Consider the following 20,829-nt stretch of genomic DNA (forward strand, 5'->3'; position numbering starts at 1 on the left):
GATAAATGAGGCCCATTGAGTTGTTACAGCTATGTCTTGGCATGTTTTAATCATTTCAAAGAGATGCTTCATTCACAGTAAAACATACTTTGATAGCTTTCTACGTCAGTGCCACTTGCTGTATGGTATCCAAACTTGAAATCCTAGTATAAGTATCTTGGATAAGAACAGTCGCAAACAAAATGAAGTCAAATGGATTTTTTATTCAAAAGATATACAATGCCAGCGATGCATCAAATTTAGTTGATGCAATTGATGCATGTTTTGATCAGTTCAAACAGGACCTCAATTTACAGGACTACACATTTTCTGGTTTTCCCCTTCTTTAATGCCAAAGATATGATTCTCCAAACACAAATCCCAATTTCCACTCGCAAGTTGTTGTTTTTTTTTGATACCACCCCCAAGTGTGTTTTAAAGTTTTATTTAAAAATGAATAAAATCTCTCCCCTCTCTCATCCCCCTACCCCCGCTTGTGTTGCAGGTCCTGTGAGTAGCATTCTGGTAAATCGCTATGGCAGCCGGCCGGTGGTCATAGCTGGTGGGCTAATGTGTGCGGCTGCTATGGTAACTGCTTCTTTTGGAACTACCATTATGCATTTGTATATATGCATTGGCATCATTGGAGGTATTTCCAATATCATTTTTATTCATATTTACTATTTATTAGTGGTGTAAATATGGACATATATTTTCTAGGCATAAATGTTTTTGCTTGATTCCTGCTATGACCTTTATAATTACAGATAATGGTTGTTCAGTGATGTTTTCTTGAATTTATGCTGAATTTAACTGATGCTGTTGTAATTCAAATGTATAATCAGAAAAATCTCTTGTCAATTTTCATTTTTATTGTATATCCTTTCAAGTGTTCTTTTTAAAGGAATACACCTACATTTTGTGAAATATACCTTTTTTTCTGAGTTATCCAGACTTAGAGGAGATGTTCCATTTCATTTCCATTTTTGTGCATTCACTGACTTCACATGTTAGCTTAGCATAAAGACTTGAAGCCTATAGGAGTCAGTAGCTCCTTCAAAGTGAAAAATACACCTTACAACTGTCTATACTATAACTATAACCACTATAACCACTATAACTATAACCACTGAACACGCATGTATCCTTCTGTCTTCCGGAGGTAGTAGCGCTACCTTCAGAAGCTTCCAGCTATTGGAAAAAGGCTCATTCTAGTTTTGGCCAGACTGGGACAGTGAGAAAGGTAGTTGAGGATAAAGTCCAAAGGTGCCTCTTCTCCAAACACCAAAAAAGGTTTGTAGCAGTCAAAAAAGAGTATGTTGGTGGTTGAGGTGGATGCACTCCTGCTCAGTGGCCTCTGGTTGTTTGAACAGCAGGATTACAGCAGAGTTTGCACTCCCTGGTCTTTAAGTTATGACCTTCCATGGAGATTCACTCAGTTGTGGGGTGAGGGCTTTTCTGCAGTCTGCAGGTTCTGACTACTTCAGCAGATGGCCTTTCTTTACCCTCTGCAGTTTAAAGATTTTCAGCTTTCCCACTCTTATGTGTGGTCCTGATTGTGCTCCAGATCCCATTTGTTCAGGTGCCCATACATATCTGCCACAACACATACTTCCTGTAGAAACGCTTATCAGTGAGAGGAAATGCTGTCAATTTAAAATGAGAAACCACAACATGCTGATTATGTATAAAATGAACTCTGTGATGAACAGTTCATCATTAAAGCAATGTAGCAAAGCAATCATCCGCAACCCTTAACCTTTCTGAACTGAACACATATCAGAATTGATTCTTTGCTTTTAAGCCTTGCTTCTGCTCAGAGCAGTGTTCTTTCCATGTTGTGCCCCATGTAGCATTACACCTGATGGGCTGCCCTCTATAGCCGGGTTCCTCCTGAGAATTGTTACCTTTGGAGAGTTTTCTCACCACTGTTTGAGCGTCGTGTGCATTGTGTGGTCAGAGATGCTCTTCTGCATACCAATGTTGTAATGTGTGGTTATTTGTGTTACTGTCACCTTCCTGTCAGCTTTGACCAGTCTGGCCCTTCTTCTCAGAAAGCACCATTTTCTGCAAACTCTAGTGACTGTTGTATGTGAAAATTGAGATACTCAAACCACCCTGTCTGGTACCAACAATAATTCCAGGGTCAAAGTCACTTCGATAATATTTCTTCCCAATTCTGACATTTGGTCTGAAAAACAGCTGAACCTCTTGACCATATCTGCATGCTTTTAAACTGCATGCTTGCCAAAACTATTGTCACCTTTGTAATTGAAATTAGCCATATCATTTTACATAGTATAGTTAATCTCAGTCTAAAGGAACTATATTGTCATTCCATCACTTCCTATTTCACTGGAGTATAAAAATACGGTAACAAGCATGTCAAGCACATCCCTCTGTCAACCATCAGCATGGGAAAAGCCAAATAACTGTCAATTCAGAAGATAGAGATGGTAATTGACCATCGCAACTCTGTAACGGGTACAAAAAATACAGTTAAACATACCGCTTAGCACTGTAAGGGCAATAATAAAAAGGTGTAAAACATATGGAATGGTCACAAACTTGCCAGGAAGAGAAAGTGCATATTATCCCCACGGACAGCGAGGAAGATGGTGAGGGAGGCCATTAGTAACCAGAGATTGGTTAGGGTCACCAAGTCTCAGAAATAACCAGGAAATGACACCTCCATACCAACAAACTCTTGGGAAGGGTGGCATAAAGACTTGCTGTGCACAATAAACAAAACCAAGTATCTGGAGTTTGTGAAACATGACTGGAAGAGAGTTCTATGGTTAGATGAAAACAAAATAGAAAGTTTTGGCCATAAACACCATCAACATGTTTGGTGGCAAAAGAGGAATACATACAAGGAGAAGCACCTATAGCCGCACCTATAGCAAATATGGAGGTGGGTCATTGATGTTTTGGAGATGTTTTGCTGCCAGTGTTCCAGGCACAATGAATTCAAACAAAGTACCAGGGAATCTTGGCAGAAAATCTGGTTTCCTCTGCTAGGAAGCTGAGTCGTAGGTAGATTGTCCAGCAGGACAATGACTCGAAACATACATCAAAATCAAAAATCAAAAAATCAAAAATCCACACAGAAATGGTTGAGTAAAAACAACATCCATGTTCTGCAATGACCACTAGGCTACAGACTGCCCCATGCTATCTGTGATTCTGAAAAGTTATGTATGGAGGAATAGTCAAAAATCCATCCAAATGTGTTTTCTCACCTTATCAAAATTCATTGGAAAATACTCATGGCTGCCATCTTTGCCAGTGGTGTTTGCACAAAGTAGTAAACCTGGGGTGCCAATAATTGTGGAACCTATTTTTTGGGGAAATACATTTTTCAAATAAAAAAAATGTTAGACTTTGGTTGATTCTGACTTTGCTACTGAAGATCAGGAACCCGCTCTCTTACTATTTTGTGAACTTTGGGACTGATCCCACGTGGCCAGGGGAGATCATCTGGAGCGCAAGCCAGTGTAATGGAGACAATCACAGGAACAGGAGAAGGCCCAAAAAACACAGAAGGAAATGAACTGGGGTCTGAAACAGGCTGAGGGACAAGGCAAACCACCCACCTTTGCCCAGGAATCCTGCTCACAAACTTCTAGTCACTGGAGAACCAGCCGGATGATGTCAGTGCGCACAGACAGAACGGAGGAGTCCGGCAAGTCCAAAGGCAAAGGAGTCTGCTTCATGACAAACAACAAGTGGTGTGATCCAAGGAATGCTAATGTTCTCTCCTGGTCCTGCTCTCCTCACCTGGAGCATCTATTATGTGTCGTTTCATCTCCCTGTCCCTTGAGTTCCCATCTGTAGTCATCACAGCGGTCTATATCCAGACATATACAGGCATGGCCGTATCCGAGCTGCAGGAGCTTATCAACAGACAGCAACGCCGGCACCCGGGGGCTGCCTTCATAGTGGCAGGCGACTTCAACAAGGCAAGCCTCACCTGGGTTATGCCTGAATTCAAACAACACATTTCGCCATGAGAGGAGGAAATACACTGGATCACTGCTACATGCAGTTCAAGGAGAGCCACAAAGCAGTCTCCCTGCCAGCGTTTGGTAAATGATGCTGGCATTTTCCTTCTGCCAAAGTATTTACGGAGGCTACAATGCAAGAAACAATCTGCTAGTAAGTTGCAAAAACAGGATAGCCAGGTTGCTAATAAGTACATGCAAAGGTCTGGAAAAAGGTCTTATTATGGACAGAATAGACCAAGATTCACTTATCAATGAACATTGTGGTGGGGGTGTTATAGTTTTGGCATGTATGGCTGTCATAGGTGCTGATTCACCTGCCTTCATTGATAATGTAACTGCTGATAGCAGCAGCCAAATTAATTCTGAAGTCTACAGAAGCATCTTTTCTGTTAAATTTTAATCATCAAAAAGACTGTCTTGTGTAGTCCTGAGGTACAGTCCCCTCCAAAGGTATTGGAACAGCAAGGTCAATTCCTTTGTGTTTGCTATTACACTGAAGACAATTGAGTTTGAGGTCAAAAGATGTACATGAACTAACAGATCTGAATTTCAGAACATACAGGTAGGCTAGAACATATCACCTTTTGTATCAAACCACTACATTTTTAGGTATGCAAGAGTATTGTGACATGTGCCTGACAGGTGTTTCTTTTTTCCAGATGTGTCCTGTTAGATTGATTGGTTAAACAATAAATAGTTGTGAATGTCTACTCTTTTGGGTTTTAACCTTGGGTTCTGCCTGAGAGAACTCCTCACCTCTGATTAGTGACATGTTGACATGTTGTTCAAGGGTTGACATGTTGTGTGTTCAGAGATGCTCTTCTGCATACCACTGTGATAACATGGGTTATTTGAGTTACTGCCACCTTCCTTGAACCTTGAGCTTGAACTCTTCCATATGAAAATTCCTGGAGATCAGCAGCCCCCATGCCAGTGTCTGTGGCAATTAGAACCAATTTTCAACAAATGAGCTTGAATTATTGTACAGCTATACAATGTTTTGGTAGAGTGTCGGTCTGTCAACTGTATATTTTGAAACCCGAATTTAAGGACGATAAACACAGGCAGAGGAGTCAACATGTCTGTGAGGCTTTTTCAATGATGGGAAGGGATTTTCAATGCTCTTGTAACAATGTTTTAACACAGAAATCTTACCTATTGTACCTTTAATGCGTTTCACATTCACTCACATTCACTAAGTTGTACGTTTTAGATGTGGTGTTTGAAATGTGATGGCTCAAATTCACCTTGAGCTTTATTTTGCAGGGATGGGTCTTGCCTTCAACCTCCAGCCTGCCCTGACTATAATCGGCAAGTACTTCTTCATCAAGAGACCAATAGCCAATGGCCTGACCATGGCAGGGAGCCCTGTATTCCTCTCTACTCTGGCTCCTCTCAATCAGTTCCTCCTCGACAGTTTTGGATGGCGTGGTGCGTTTTTCATCCTTGGAGCCATACTTCTGAACGGCTGTGTGGCTGGGGCTCTCATGAGACCTATCGGACCACAAAACCCAAACCCAAACAGGAACGGCAGCAGCACAGCCGCCATGGAAGATGGTAAAGTCTCCCAGGATGTTGGTGTGCTGAGCGGAAAAGGTCAGCAACAGAGGACAGGATGTGCAGACCGCATCAACAAACTGATTGATCTCTCTCTCTTCAAACATCGAGGCTTTCTCATTTACCTTGTGGGGAATGTGATCATGTTCTTTGGCTTCTTCGCCCCAATCGTTTTCCTTGCCCCGTATGCCCGACACTTAGGCATCGATGAATACAGGTCTGCCTTTCTCCTCTCCATCTTAGCCCTCGTGGACATGTTTGCAAGGCCCGGGACAGGACTGTTGGCGAACACCAGGTGGATCAGACCGCGGATCCAGTACTTCTTCAGCTTGTCCGTAGCATACAACGGTGTCTGCCACCTGTTGTGCCCTCTGGCGACAGGGTACGTTGGGCTGGTCATCTACGCCATCTTCTTTGGTGTGGCGTTTGGCATGGTATGTGCCTTACTCTTTGAAGTTCTGATGGACATGGTCGGGGCTCAGCGGTTCTCCAGTGCGGTTGGGCTTGTCACCATCATTGAATGTGGACCTGTGCTTTTAGGACCACCAATAGCAGGTGAGTGAATAATACTATAGTGCTGACTCGGTGTACTGCACAGTTATTTGACTAGTCGCATACATCTGAAACATTCTAATTGCATGCCTGGTTCATTTATTTTATTTTTATAATCAGCATATGATTAACACTGTCACCTGGTGGCTATTGAAATTACCACCAGAGATAGGGGATCATAGGGGATTTACATTTTTTGAATATTCTCTCTCAATTGCCATAAACTATTTGCCTGTCATGCACATCCCAGTACATGTTCCTTTCCCCATTTAATATACTTTCTTATCTTATTTATTCCTCAAAGTCAGTGTCAACCGGTGCATGAACTCCTATGTCCCATGTTATAACATGATATGGTTAAATACAGTTGACAGGGAGTTTAAAGTTTCCACTCATTCTTTTGCCATCTGCTCCCACAAAATCGCAAAATAATTATTTTTTTGTATAATTGTATAATTCACAGTTTGAGAGTCATGTTTTATCATTATTATTTTGCACAGCACACTGAAATGTGTTTTCTGTTCCTCCTTTCTCCTGCAGGGGCACTGGTAGACATCTTCATGGATTATAAATACATGTACTACGCCTGTGGGGCAATAATGCTGGCTGCCGGAATCTTCCTCTTCATCATGAACTTCTACAACTACAGGCGACTGGAACAGGAAGAGAAGGAAAAGCTAGCAGCAGCTGTGGAGTTTACAGCTGACAATGAGCAGTCCACTTTGAACACAGCTGTGGAGGCTACAGCTGGCGATGAGCAGTCCACTTTGAACACAGCTGTGGAGGTTACAGCTGACGATGAGCAGTCTACTTTGAACACAGCAGAAGAGAAGAAATCCCTGGAGGTTCCTGCTCAGGAAAAGAAGGATGATCCTCCATGTACTTTTGAGACAGAAAGCTAAACTGCTGGATATCAGAAGATGGTTCGCTGTCAGTTAAGCTAGCAACGAAAAATGAACAAGGCTAGCTAGATAAGCCATTTGATGTGGTGCAAGCAAGTTGCCAATCTCTCTCCAAAAGTATTGGAACAGTAAGGTCAATTCCATTGTTTTTGCTATACACTGAAGACAATTGAGTTTGGGATCAAAAGATGTACAATACATGAGATGACAGATCTGAATTTCAGCTTGGTATTTTTATCAAGATTTTAAACAATTTAGAACATATTACATTTTGTATCAGACCACCCACCAGTCCAAGCTATCTCCCAAAAGCATTGGGGATAGCTTGTACCATAACCTGGAATGTCCTGAAAAATAAATAGACCCCTGGCGTACTGAGCTACAGACATTGAACAGGTCGACCAAGGAAAACAACAGCAGTTCATGACAGAAACATTGTGAGAACTGAAGAAAAACCCCAAAACATCAAGAAGAAAGAAGGGATCAGCTCATGGTCCAAAACATACGAGCATGATGAAGGAAGCACGATGGAGGAAGTGTCATGGCTTGGGCTTCCATGGCTGCTTCTGGAGTGGGCTCACTAATCTTTATTGATGATGTAACTCATGATGGTAGCAGCAGGATGAATTCAGAAGTCTACAAAAACGTTCTGTCTGCCAATTTATGGAGAAATGCGTCCAAACTAATTGGGAAGAACCTTATTGTGCAACAAGACTATAACCCTAGAAAAGCAAAAAGCAAAAAGGATGAAATAGTTTGGTGATTTCAATGGGTCGCAGGCTTGATGCAGTTATTGCAAGCAAAGAATATGCTACCAAATATCATGTGCTATTTACTTTAATTAAGATAAATACTCTCTGTTCCAGTACTTTTGCTCACATAAAAATTGGGTGGTCTGATACCAAAGGTGCTGTGTTCGAACACATCTAGGTGTAGAGACCAGGAAATAAAAGCTGAAATTCTTTTCTTTTGTCGCGTGTTCCTGTTTATATCTCAACCCAAAATGTATTCAGTGTATTGCAAAAACAAAGGAATTGCTGTTCCAATACTTTTTGAGGGAGCTGTATATTTTTATCAATTAGCCACATTTTTAATTTGTCATAGATGGAAAAAGGCGTTCAATTTCAGTATGAATTTAATCAATATAACAAAACATTTGACCAGTTTTCTCAGTATTGATTATAAAACATGAAGAGTGAAGACATTCACATCAAAATAATTCATGCCTTTAACAATGTGGTACATCCCTCAAAGTGGCTTTTGGAGTCCTTGACATACAGTACTTCTGGAATCAGCAAGAACAACTGACAGGGAGATTCCAGAGAGAAAGGGGTAATAGGATGTGTCTTTGAAGAAAATGTCTGAAGAAAATGGAGGACAACTGGTGGAATTTAGGTTTTTAATTTTTTCATTATGTATAGTTACTTCTAAGCACATCACATTCAAATATATTTTATAACTTTAAAATAAAACAAAAAATAATTAATGGGTTTGAGAACTTTCTGAATGCACTGAATGTCTTTTCTAATCCGGATCTTGATAAGGTGTAATAGGGAATGTGGCTGGCAGTTTTACACCATGTTCAATTGGCCAGTCAGCCTGTAACTGTACTGTACATTTGACCTTGTGGACCAGGTGAAGTCTGTGGTTCCCAAACTCAGTCCTGTGGACCCTATTCCTACCAGAGTATTTAAATTTTTTTAACACAATTCACTTTTGCTTTCTTGTTGAACTGATGTTCAACTCATGTTTTTTTTTTTGGTTCAGACCGAAAGTAGTCTTGATATTTAATCAACATTTCTCCTTAACCTTTGACTAACAATGAAACGCAATGACTAAAAGTGACCAAAAGTGCAATGTTCACTGGAAGTCAAAGCTAAGTGCAAATGTTGATTACTCCAGGCCTGTCTGTCATTTAAAATCTAATTTTAGTTATTAAAAAAAAGTTTTTGTTTTATTAGTCATAAAACAAAAAAAGAAAAGAAAGGCTGTATTTCAATTGCTTAAAAACTCTGAAAACTCCTAAAAGTTTGCAACTATGTTTGGAAGGAAAACAGGCGTACAGGCCCAGGACAGGAGTTTGGGAGCCACTGGGATTAGGGCATTAGATCTTTTGACTGCTCTCTTTCAGGGTATTTGTATTTGGTTAAAATAGTCATTTATGCAAATGTTCTAATGTTCCAATAAAGAGCAACATACATCCAACATCATTTCTATGGGAACAGTTGAATTAAAGTGTGTAAGTCAAGTATGCACCAGCCGGTAAGTTCTCTTCCTATAGGGCACCCAGTCTTTTTCCTACTGCAGCCATCTCCACACTATGAACATCTCCACACTATGAACATCTCCACACTATGAACATCTCCACACTATGAACATCTCCACACTATGAACATCCAATGGCACTCTGAAAGGCGCTGAACCCAAACCGGCCAGCAGTTTTACTGTCTGTTACTGTTACTAAAGCAACGCTTCCCTTAGGATTCTTTTTGGTTATCTGTTCAAGTATAGCTTTTTATTGGGGGCGGACAAAGCTTTAGGATTTGAAAAATGTAAAACCAATGAAAGTCACTTCAAAGATTTGTAAGAACTACTTTAAATAAGCTGCACTAAAGATGAAACAGGTGCTCCACTAAAGATTAATTTGAAACAGCTGTTATCCCCTCTAGGACCGGAGAGTGACCGATGGCCCTGCTGATATTTGTATGGTGCTCCTTCAGGTCTCTTGCCAAGCACAGGGGATTTTACTTCATCTTCAGATATGGCAGGTGCTGGGTTACAGGTCATTTGCTCATTCTTCAACTATTGCACACTAACATGCCATATGCTGTTTTTTTGTCAAACCAAATGCTGGGTTAAATCCGCTGGGTAAGTATTCTGTGTTGCAATGGCTTTTGGGTTATTTGGTTTAACCACAAAGGCTGAGTCAGCCAGTGCAGCTGCCAAAAATACCTTTATCCTGCCTGTCTATTCACATGCATAACCATAGCATGCACTCTCCATCGCATAGTCATTGATTCTCATAGTTCCCAAGGCATCATGTAATTACCAGATGGGCTATAACTATAGTATATATAAAGTTCAAGGCAGCAAGTTAAGCAGCAAATTGTGAAATATAGCTATGGAAACCAAAATATCTTTAAGTATACATTTGATCACAATTACAAATGTAGTATTTTTAACCATGTCAAATAGTAGACCTATAATGTAAACAATGTGCTTTTGTGATTCAAGTTTTTTTTCAATCATTTTAATCCAATGATTTGAACCCAGGAAGCAAGTACAGAGTGAGGAAGTAGCTGCTGGTCACTGGTTGCAGGTAAACCGATATGCTGTTGATAAAAGGGGATCCCTGCTGGTTACCCTTCGCTCAGTTAACCAGCAGGGTTTACTGTTAACCGTCACTCAGTTAACCAGCAGGGTTTACTGTTAACCGTTGATCAGTTAACCAGCAGGGTTTACTGTTAACTGTCATTTATTTCACCTCCACCTCAATCGTGTTGAAGGAGAGGGAGCACATACAATATTTTTTTAAAGTTCTTTTTTTTTTTGTTCCCCCTCTCTAAACATGTGTGTATGTATATAAAAAGGCAGGAAGAGAATGTGTTAAATAATAAAATGAGCTGACCGCCCAAGCCCCTCTTGGTGGCGGAATTCATTTTAAAAAGAAAAAAGTTTTGTATTTCAATTCACCCGAAATGTATTCCTAATATCATCCTCTGTAACAACAACAAGGTTCTCAAGTGTGTGAATGTTTTATGTTAATTAGCATGCAGCTTATGAATGTAGGCTATGAAGTCCACCACCTCTAACTTGGCTACATTACTTGCAATGAATTGAATGCTACAGAGATAATAATATTCAGTAGATAATCAGTAAGTGTGTCATTATATTACATGACCATGTAGAGTGTTTTCTGTAAAATACATAATAAAAGTCAACCAGCAGACCTAATGATGCTAAAAAGGACCCTCCTTTTAATATGGAAATGAACTACATGAAAGGTTAATTTGATTCTGGAATTGAATAAATTTTATTGATTTACATGCCTGCTTTTTTGTATTACCTTTCAGCAGCTAACTGGTCAAAATACCCTCAAGATGTTAAGCATTAGCAAATATGCTTGAATCCAGCAACATGTACCTGGAGGAAATCAATTTAACGTTTTTGTCCTTATGGGATAACTTGAATAAACTATATATTTTGATATAACATTTTCTTGTTTATTGTAAAAATGATATATGCTGATTAGTATGATTTACTAAATAGAAAACATTTATTTTTGCATGATTTTGGTACCTTTTATATGTACCCATGTGCAAAATGTGTAAACAAAAAGAAGAACATACAGGAATATACACAATATATATATACTTTAAATACATAGGTGTTATAGAACTGGCATATACACTCAGTGAGCACTTTATTAGATATTTATTAGACTTATTTTTGTACAGCTACTGCTGTAGCCTATCCACTTAGTGGTCTGATGCATCGTGTGCTCAGAGATACTCTTCTGCATACCACTATTCCAATGCGTAACACCTTCCAAAGACCAGTCTGACCTCTCTCATTAACAATGTGTTTCTGCCCACAGAACTGCCACTCACTGGATATTTTTTGTTGTTCGCACCATTCTTTGCGAAATCCAAGGAGATCAGCAGTATCTGAGATACTCAAACCACCCTGTCTGGCCCCAACAATCATTCTATGGTGACAGTAAGTTACATCACATTTCTTCCCCATTCTGACATTTTGTCTGAAAAACAACTGAACCTCTTGACCACATCCGCATGCTTTTATGCGTTTACTTGCTACCACATGAATAAATATTTGCATTCACAAGCTGGTGTACAGGTCTACCTAATAAAGTGGTCACTGATTGTATAAATGTGACACAAATTCACAAGTAACATATAAGGCACTTCACAATTATAAGGTCATAAGAATTGTATATGTCATACAGACATAATATAACAAACCTTTCTCATATGTCACTATATAAAATGGGCCATACACAAATTAATGTTTCATTACATTTCATTTAGCAAAACATACTAAACATGTATTTTACATATGGGTGTAGTTAATATAATCCAATGTTTTGGGTTAAATGGTTGGGTTAAAGGTGGTCCTATTTACTCAGCAGTTGGGTCAGAAACTACCCAATTTGGGTTATTTTCAAACCAGCATGTTTTAGAGTGTGCAGGTACTGTACTATAATTTCCTCATTATTCAGCAAGGTAGTCACAGGGGATTTACTTATTGCTGCTGCGTCAGAGGGGATTTACTTATTCTTCAGCTAATACTTCAGGCCTTGGTGTTAGTCACTTAATGTTCAATGCCGATTCTTCAGAAGAGATCTGTTTCGCTGGATTCCAGTTCTTTGGGAAGTGGTACCTGAGGATTGAAGAATATACAAATGAGTATTTTTCTTAACAAACAAATTAGCCCTTAATTAAGGAACAAAAATACAGCTGGTAAAATCTAGCGCAGTGCTATCACAGATTTGACAAAGAGCACAGTTTATGTACTTAACCTGAAGGTGTGACTGTGCTGTTTATGCATATGTTCCTGTAAACTGAAGGTGTGACTGTGCTGTTTATGCATATGTTCCTGTAAACTGAAGGTGTGACTGTGCTGTTTATGCATATGTTCCTGTAAACTGAAGGTGTGACTGTGCTGTTTATGCATATGTTCCTGTAAACTGAAGGTGTGACTGTGCTGTTTATGCATATTTTCCTGTAAACTGAAGGTGTGACTGTGCTGTATATGCATATGTCCCTGTAAACTGAAGGTGTGACTGTGCTGTATATGCATATGTTCCTGTAAACTGAAGGTGTGACTGTGCTGTATATGCATATGTTCCTGTAAACTGAAGGTGTGACTGTGCTGTTTATGCATATGTTCCTGTAAACTGAAGGTGTGACTGTGCTGTATATGCATATGTTCCTGTTAAGTGAAGGTGTGACTGTGCTGTATATGCATATGTTCCTGTTAAGTGAAGGTGTGACTGCTGTCTGTGCATATGTTCCTGTAAACTGAAGGTGTGACTGTGCTGTTCCTGTGTGAACCGATCAAAACATGCAGTGGCATTACAGTCATGTTTTTGGTTTAGGCCTAATTTAACTTTTGACGAATATGAAGTTTAATTTTGATTGCAAACTGTCAACATTAGCAACCCACACAATTTATCTTTTTTGAATTACCATAATCTTTTTCAAAGCAGTTTGTTTGATATGATGCTCCAAAATCGACAAAAACTCCAATTTCCACTCACAAGTCACTTTCTTTCTTTTTTTAAGAGCCAGTATCTCTAGAATGAAAAATCCAATAAGGCTTCTCTATGAATATATAAAGAACATTTACACAAAGTTTGAGCAAAATTGGAGTGGTCACCCCCCACACCTCTAATGAAAGGATGTTCATTCATGTGCTATTGCTTCATCCTGAAATAATCAGATGCCGATATGTAGCAGTGTTTGAAGTAAGTAAGTAAAAGTATATAAATAAAAGTACATACTCTAAGTAATGTACATATGAAAACATTTTGTCCTGAGTATGCTTTCAATGTTCTGATCCAGGCACCTGTAATTCTCTATGAAGTGGAGTTCACTACCAGAACACACAGGCTATGTTGACTGTCAACACATGAAAACCATTTTGGTTTATCAATATGTTTACAAGTAATTGAGAACAAGCGGCCAGCTGGATAGCAGCTCTACTGTCAAGCAACCTCTTCAGACAATACTGAACAAGCTGAAAATGAATATGCCATTTCTCTTCATAAAATAATTTTACGTGTTATGAACTGCACAATATTCCAGGAAGATTTTCCAAATAATAACGGTACTGGTCCTAGTATTTGACAGTGTTAGTTGTGTAAAGTAGTATTATGGCTTTCGACTCTAGATCATTGGTGTCTTTAAATTAATTCCTATTGTAAACATCCCAAACTACATCCCAAGATCATCCCTATTCAAGTTGACTGAAAAATGTCACTTTTATACTTTTATTTTATGTATTAGTCAGTAGTCTCTTTTTTGGGTTGTAGCCACAAAGTTAAAATAAGCACTGTGTACCTGCTTCCTTCTCCTTGCAAATAAACAGCATATTATCTTATTTATAGGCTGCCAAAAAGACATTTAAAATCAAACATAGAAAAATTGCTTTGACTTTGCAAATCCCTTGGGGCCAAAATAGTTTATTTAACCAGCCGGTGCTGATATGTTTACGACACCAAGTATATACATATATTTACCATTTCAAACTATTGCTACAACTTTCAGCTATAGGGTCACTGCTCCCACATTCAGTCATGCAAATCTAAGATCTGTGGTCACTCCTCACATCTGTCAATCAATAATTCAATCATCATTTCAAACCCTTGTTCACCTCTCATTCAGTGATTCTCACTCTCTGTTAATCAGTGAGTTGGAGGATGATTCTCACTCTGTTAATCAGTGAGTTGGGGGATGATTCTCACTTTGTTAATCAGTGAGTTGGGGGATGATTCTCACTCTCTGTTAATCAGTGAGTTGGGGGATGATTCTCGCTCTGTTAATCAGTGAGTTGGAGGATGATTCTCACTCTGTTAATCAGTGAGTTGGAGGATGATTCTCACTCTGTTAACAGTGAGTTGGTGGCAACGTTAGACCTATAGTATCACTCACGGCTTTCAGGTAGGCGATGTTGCTGTGCCGGATCTGGCTGAGCAGCTGGTCTCTCGGTGTGAGGTCCACCTTGGGCGGCTGTCGCCGGCGGGGCACTGGCTTCAGAGTCTTGATCACGTCCTTCAGGTTTGCTCTCTCGTCCAAAGGGCCTCCGGCCGCAGGTGCTCTTTGCTTTGCCGTTTGCCTCAGCTGCACGTTCTCCATGTCCTCTCTTCTCTCCATCCTGGGGCTCAGATCCAGGAGTGGGTTTTTACGCCTGGGGGTCTTCTTCAGCTGGATGCCCTCAAAAGGGCTTGAAGGTTCTTGAGGGCTTGAAGGTTCGGGAGGGCTTGAAGGTTTGGGAGGCTTTGGCTGCACGTAGTGTTGTGGGGGCGATGCAGAAGAAGCACTCTGCTTAGGAGACTCCCCAGCATTATGGGGTGCAAACGCCATGGGTGGCAGATACCCTCCCAACATCTCCAGCAATCCCTTTGGAAGGTTGAGTGAGTTGGCGTACATCTCCATCAGCTCTCTCTGTTCCTTCAGCTGCTGCTGCTTCTGCTCCTCATGCCTCTGCTGCCTCTGTCGGTCCAGGTTCCTGGTCAGCAGGTTCGTCACCACCATCCTGGGTCCCGGCACCTCAAAATGGTAGCCTATCTTCAGGAGTGTGTTGTTGGCCTTCAGCAGGCGGGCGACCTCCATCTCAGCGTGGTGACCCAGCATGTGTCGCTGGTTGTGGAAACGCAGCTCGCTCAGGGTCTCATTGAACTGTAGGCAGCGCAGGATGGCGATGATGCCTTTCCCTGTGATAAAATTTGACTCGATGTTCAGGGTGGTAATACTTCGATTCTCCCTCAGCATGTTAGCTAGCGTGAAAGCAATGTTCTCGTCGGCACCAGTGTTGGCAATGCTGAAAGTTGTTACGTGCTTGTTCTTCTTCAGGGCATTGACGTAGTCGACCAGCATTTCCTTGGGAATGTTCTCTATGTTGTTCAGGTTGACGTCCTTGACGGCGGGGTTGTTGTTCCGGATCTTTCCCAAGGTGCTATCCAAGTTTGTCTCATTGCCAGACGGCCTCGCTGTCAACTTGATCAAGTTGTTGCCAAGAGCCAACTTTTTTGGAATTTTTAACGGAGTTATTTTTGTCCCCTCTTTCTCTGTATCTTGTTTTTGGATCTCCCCTTTTATCAGGTCCTTGGGAGCCAATTCAGGATGTGCAGTTGCCATATCAGATTGAGCAATGCTTGTATGCATATCACCATTTTCTTGCGGTACTGTGTCATTTTGATCCAGACCCTTCCCCTCCTGCTCCTCTGGTACATCTGCAAAATCTGGTGGGGGAAGCAATACTTCCTGGACAGGAATAGTGGCAGGAAGAATCTGCTCTGAAGATGTTGATGGACATTCAGGGGCACAGTTTTTATCCATCTTGATAGGTTCTTCTTCTTCCACCTTCTTGTCTACCTCTACCTCTTCCGCCTCCTCTTCTGCCACTTCTTCCTCCATTTCTTCTTGCACAAGCTCCTCTTCCGGCTTTCTACCATCATAATCAATTTCCTCTTGTATTTTTCTCTGGAGACAGAATAAAGGCATAAACGAGTATCTGGAGTCAATGGAGTCAATTTTTGTTAAATTAAACAGAAATTCAAAGTGAATTCTCAGTGAGGATTTTTCGATCAATTGAATTTTCCCCAAAAAATGACTGGAATTACTGACTTAAACTGGAATTAACATTGGCCAATGTCAAAATTAAAGCTAAACAAAATGTAACACACATGCTGCCATGTACACTCAGTGAGCACTTTATTATGTATTTATTAGACTTATTTTTAAATCTTCTGCTGCCTATCCACTTTCAGATTAGGTGCATTGATGCACCAGACATGCTCTTCTGCACACCACTGTTGTAATGTGTGGTTATTTGCTTTACTGTCACCTTCCTGTCAGCTTTGACCAGTCTGGCCCTTGTCCTCTCTCATTAACAAGACATTTCTGCCCACAGAACTGCTGCTCACTGGATGGCGTATAAAATCTAATGCATTGACAAAGTTTACTGTTACATAAAAATATAAGCCAAATTGTATAGAAACCATTGGCATAAAAGCGTAAAATCATTAGATCGACTATGGTATTTGTGAAAAAAATCCCATTTACACAGTTTCCGTCGGATTCCCTGCTTAAAATAGACCAGATTTATCATGTTGCATCCAGGACATGGTGTTATCATGTTACTGTGTACCAATAGCACCACATTTCATGCCAATCAAGGCTGTCCGGCAGAATCCATAGGGAAGAGGGATGAAATTACAAAGAATTATAATTTTAACCGATACATTTAAAACAATTACACATGATCAACCAGCATGTGGGACAAAGCCAACGCCTTTAACTACAGACTGCTGGACATGTCTGTGAGCATGATGGCAATGTAAATGTAAACATGTGTTGACATTTAAATGAAGCTATTTTAAGATGGCCCAATATAAAGTCCATCCATCCATTGTCTTAACCCGCTTTTCCTGAACAGGGTCGCAGGGGGGCTGGAGCCTATCCCAGCATACATTGGGCAAAAGGCAGGAATACACCCTGGACAGGTCGCCAGTCCATCACAGGGCACACACACCATTCACTCACACACTCTGGCAATTTAGACTCTCCAATCAGCCCAACCTGCATGTCTTTTGACTGTGGGAGGAAACTAGAGTATCCGGAGGAAACCCACATGAACACTGGGAGAACATGCAAACTCCACACAGAGAGGCCCCGGCCAACCGGGATTTGAACCCAGGACCTCCTTGCTGTGAGGCAGTAGTGCTACCCACTGCAACATTCATGCCACCCTCAATATAAAGTTTGAAATTCAATTTTCTTTTCTTTTTTTCATTTTTTTTTCAGAAATAATATACGACCCTAGCGGTCATAAGCAGTATCGGTTACAGGGTTAACTGTTTTCAAAATGGGATGGTGACCGTTTACAAAAACGGATTATTTGTCACTAGTCACTGGATTGTTCAGGAAATGTCATGCATCTATTCCAGACAAATGAGTTTATTTGAAGTGACAGTAACTTCACATACCTTTAATTTCCCTGTTTTTCTGGTTTTATAAACCATAAATAATCCAGAATATAATTTGCCTTTCCACGGCACTCTGGCATATGTTGTGCCAACCCATATGCTTTTGAAAATGGTACAATATTGAATGGAAAACATGGACACGTAACACTACAAAACTCACAAATGACAAATTGGAAGGTTACTTTTTGAATTATTATTTATGATTCTTTTTTTTAAAAAACTATGTTTTAATGTGAATTGAATGTGACTTTTCAATTCACATTAAAACATAGTTTTTTTTTAAAAAGAATGACTTTTCAATTCACTTTTCTAAAAAATGTGATTTGCCTGTATCGTCAGTCCAATGTTTCCATAGTGGAGAACAGCGTTGCATAAAATAATTTCACTTCTCAAAATTGCGCTTTAGTCAGATCCTTGCCTTTGACACATTTGCACCTTGGGACTCTCCTTTCCCACTACAATATAGCCCACATAGAACACCTTTAGCTAGGCACTAACCAAACACTACAGTCACCTTAATGAAACTTCATTAATTAGTTGCTGTCCTCACTAATGTGGCAATACAAGCCAGGCAGTGCATAAGGTTACTGTATTTCAACTTAAGGAGAGCTAGCCAGCTAACTACATAAACAAACTACTTCTGTACACATGAGTTCACATGACAACACATGAGATCTTCCTAATGAATGAATATCACTAGTTCACACCGCTGCATAACAACGTTCCATTTCTGTTCTAGTAATCACAGATGAAGCATGTACTTAGCTATGCAAACTAATTTCCCACTGGAATTTAGTTATAAAAATGGGAATGCTGACGTAATGCTGAATAAGCATTCCCAGTGTCTGTTTACTTTAACTATACACTGTACTGAAACCTGTATAATAAATAGTTCTCTGAAAATGTGAAACCAATGGTATAATGCACATTATATGAACACGATGGCAGGCTGTTTTTAATAAATGGTTTCATGAACACACGTCGCTTGGCCTTGTATTTCTGTCAGAGACCAGTAAAGGCTGGCTCAGCCTCTTACCTGACTGGGTAAAAGGGTTGTGGGAACCCTCTCCTCCTCTAGCATGCGCTTAGACTCTCTCTCCCAGTACAAATAATCCACCAGAGACCTGTGGTCATAGGAGCCAGAGGGGGGTTTCTCTGTCTGGTCTTTCTGCCTCATCCCAACTGGCACCTCCTCGTCTGGGGCCAGAACCTCCATCTCCCTCTGGAGCTGCTGGAGCTCCTCCGGAGAGAGGCTCGCCAGGATCTCATCCTCCTCAATGTCCTCCAGGTTACAGTCCTGCTCGCTGTGGTCTGACATTTCCTCCTCCAGCAATGTTCACTCTGTTCACCTTGTTCTTCAGGTTCGGATGAAGGAGAAAAAGTTCAGCAATGACACTGGTGGGATCCAGCAATGTTGGCACGCCGTGGACACAGCCCTGTTTCCCAACAGTCCTGCTGAGTTTGATAAACCAGCTTCAATGGGACTTTCAACTTGTTTGTGCTCCAGACACAGTCTAAAATTAGGCTCCATTTGGTGGGATGGAAGGTATTTATGGAGCAAGAAGGAAATGATCTTTTTTCAGGGGCTTGAGTCAGCTGTGCAAGTGTGCCTGATATATGTGTGGCTGGCGGCTGGGAGTGACAGCAGCAGGTGCACATTTCTGTGTGCCTGGCTAGGGTTCCAGAGACGGGAGTTCACAGAAACTGACTCCACCCCCTCAGAATGTACTGGGGTGTAATTATATCCCACCGAGGGTGCGAGAGAACCACACAATAAAACACATGGCAGTTCCAGAATATACCACAGCAAAGGAAACATGGAGTGCAAAAACATGATGTAGACCTCTTTACAGAAAAAAACTGGAAGACTGTTTCTGAGAACTCCCAAAGGCACAGACAACAGTTTCAGGAAACGCTTGAAGGCACCAGGGCTGGGTCAAACTGTTAAATTGACAGTAACTGTTAATGATTATTATGCAGGGTGTTGTTGTTTTCCTTGTGCCTCGGCTTAGTTTAGAACAAGGCTTTGGCTTTTTAAAGATCTCCCTCATTCAAGAAAAGTCAAAATAACTTTTATTCAACATTATTTAAAAAAATGAACAGCATTTCTCATTTATTTACATTTACATTACATTTTAGTCATTTGGCAGATGCTTTTAATCCAAAGTGACTTACAAGTGCATAGGTTAAAGCATAAAATCCATAACTTGTAAAATACACATGAAGGGCTGTTCTAAACAAAAAAACTGTCATCGTGCAATTTTCTTTTTTGTAAAGTATTTATGTAAAGTATGGGCCAATTACATGGGCCAATTACAGCACTGAGTCATCCCAGGTATGTATGCATGAGGTTTGCATGCTTTAATTTTCAAGGCATGGCTCAGGCAGTAAGAGCAGTTGTCTGGCAGTCAGAGGGTTGCCGGTTCGATCCTCCGCCCGGGCTGTGTCCCTGAGCAAGACACCTAACCCCCAAAAGCTCCTGACGAGCTGGTCGGTGCCTTGCATGGCAGCCAATCGCCGTCGGTGTGTGAGTGTGTGTATGAATGGGTGAATGAGAAGTATCAATTGTACAGTGCTTTGGATAAAGGTGCTATATAAATGCCAACCAACCATTTAATTTTGGAATGTTGCCCATGCAAATTTGTCCAAACTCTGCAAAGGCAATGCTTAGGCAATTTAGACTCTTCAATCAGCCTAACCTGCATGTCTTTGGACTGTGGGAGGAAACCCACGCAGACACGGGGAGAACATGCAAACTCCGCACAGAGAGGCCCCGGCCAATGGGGATTCGAACCCAGGACCTCCTTGCTGTGAGGCGGCAGTGCTACCCACTCCGTGCCGCCACATGAAATCATTAATTATACAAATATAAAAAATATGCTAATAATAATTATGCAAATAATAACTTTGCAGATGACAAATATAGATGATTATCTGGGAGTGTCCGTTCTTGGCACAGGGAGGGCAGAAGGGCAGGTCAGCTGAAGCCGGCGTCAGGTTGCGGTGCTAGAGCTACAGCTCCAGGCCAGAGCCCAGAGCCCCTAGCAGGAGGGAAGAAACAAAACAATGATTAGTTGATGATAAAAGAGGAGGGAGTCTGTGC

At 40.8% G+C, this 20,829-nt stretch overlaps 2 protein-coding genes across 4 annotated transcripts in view; one reads left to right on the top strand and one right to left on the bottom strand.

Annotated features, from left to right (window-relative positions):
• The window catches only part of LOC133138528 (monocarboxylate transporter 2-like), a 21,638-nt gene extending 12,444 nt beyond the window's left edge, over positions 1–9,194 (top strand). Inside the window, exons 3-6 of one of the 3 annotated variants that reach the window (XM_061257359.1) lie at positions 485–628; positions 5,253–6,098; positions 6,636–6,835; positions 6,881–9,194. In XM_061257359.1, the coding sequence (XP_061113343.1) occupies positions 485–628; positions 5,253–6,098; positions 6,636–6,835; positions 6,881–6,997 (1,307 nt within the window). In that variant the 3' untranslated portion in view covers positions 6,998–9,194. Of the gene's footprint in view, positions 1–484; positions 629–5,252; positions 6,099–6,635 lie in introns of all 3 variants that reach the window. The other 2 variants (XM_061257360.1, XM_061257358.1) reach the window with 2 other exon arrangements.
• Positions 8,115–19,238, bottom strand: lmod3 (leiomodin 3 (fetal)). Its single transcript, XM_061257357.1, has 3 exons — positions 18,763–19,238; positions 14,671–16,221; positions 8,115–12,397 (listed from the first exon to the last, which is right to left on the bottom strand). The coding sequence occupies exons 1-3, from the start codon at positions 19,042–19,044 to the stop codon at positions 12,350–12,352; spliced, it is 1,881 nt and encodes a 626-aa protein (XP_061113341.1). The 5' UTR covers positions 19,045–19,238; the 3' UTR covers positions 8,115–12,349.
• Between the last annotated feature and the right edge of the window lie 1,591 nt (positions 19,239–20,829).

The sequence above is a fragment of the Conger conger genome, chromosome 10, assembly GCF_963514075.1.
Source record: "Conger conger chromosome 10, fConCon1.1, whole genome shotgun sequence".
NCBI lineage: Eukaryota > Metazoa > Chordata > Actinopteri > Anguilliformes > Congridae > Conger > Conger conger.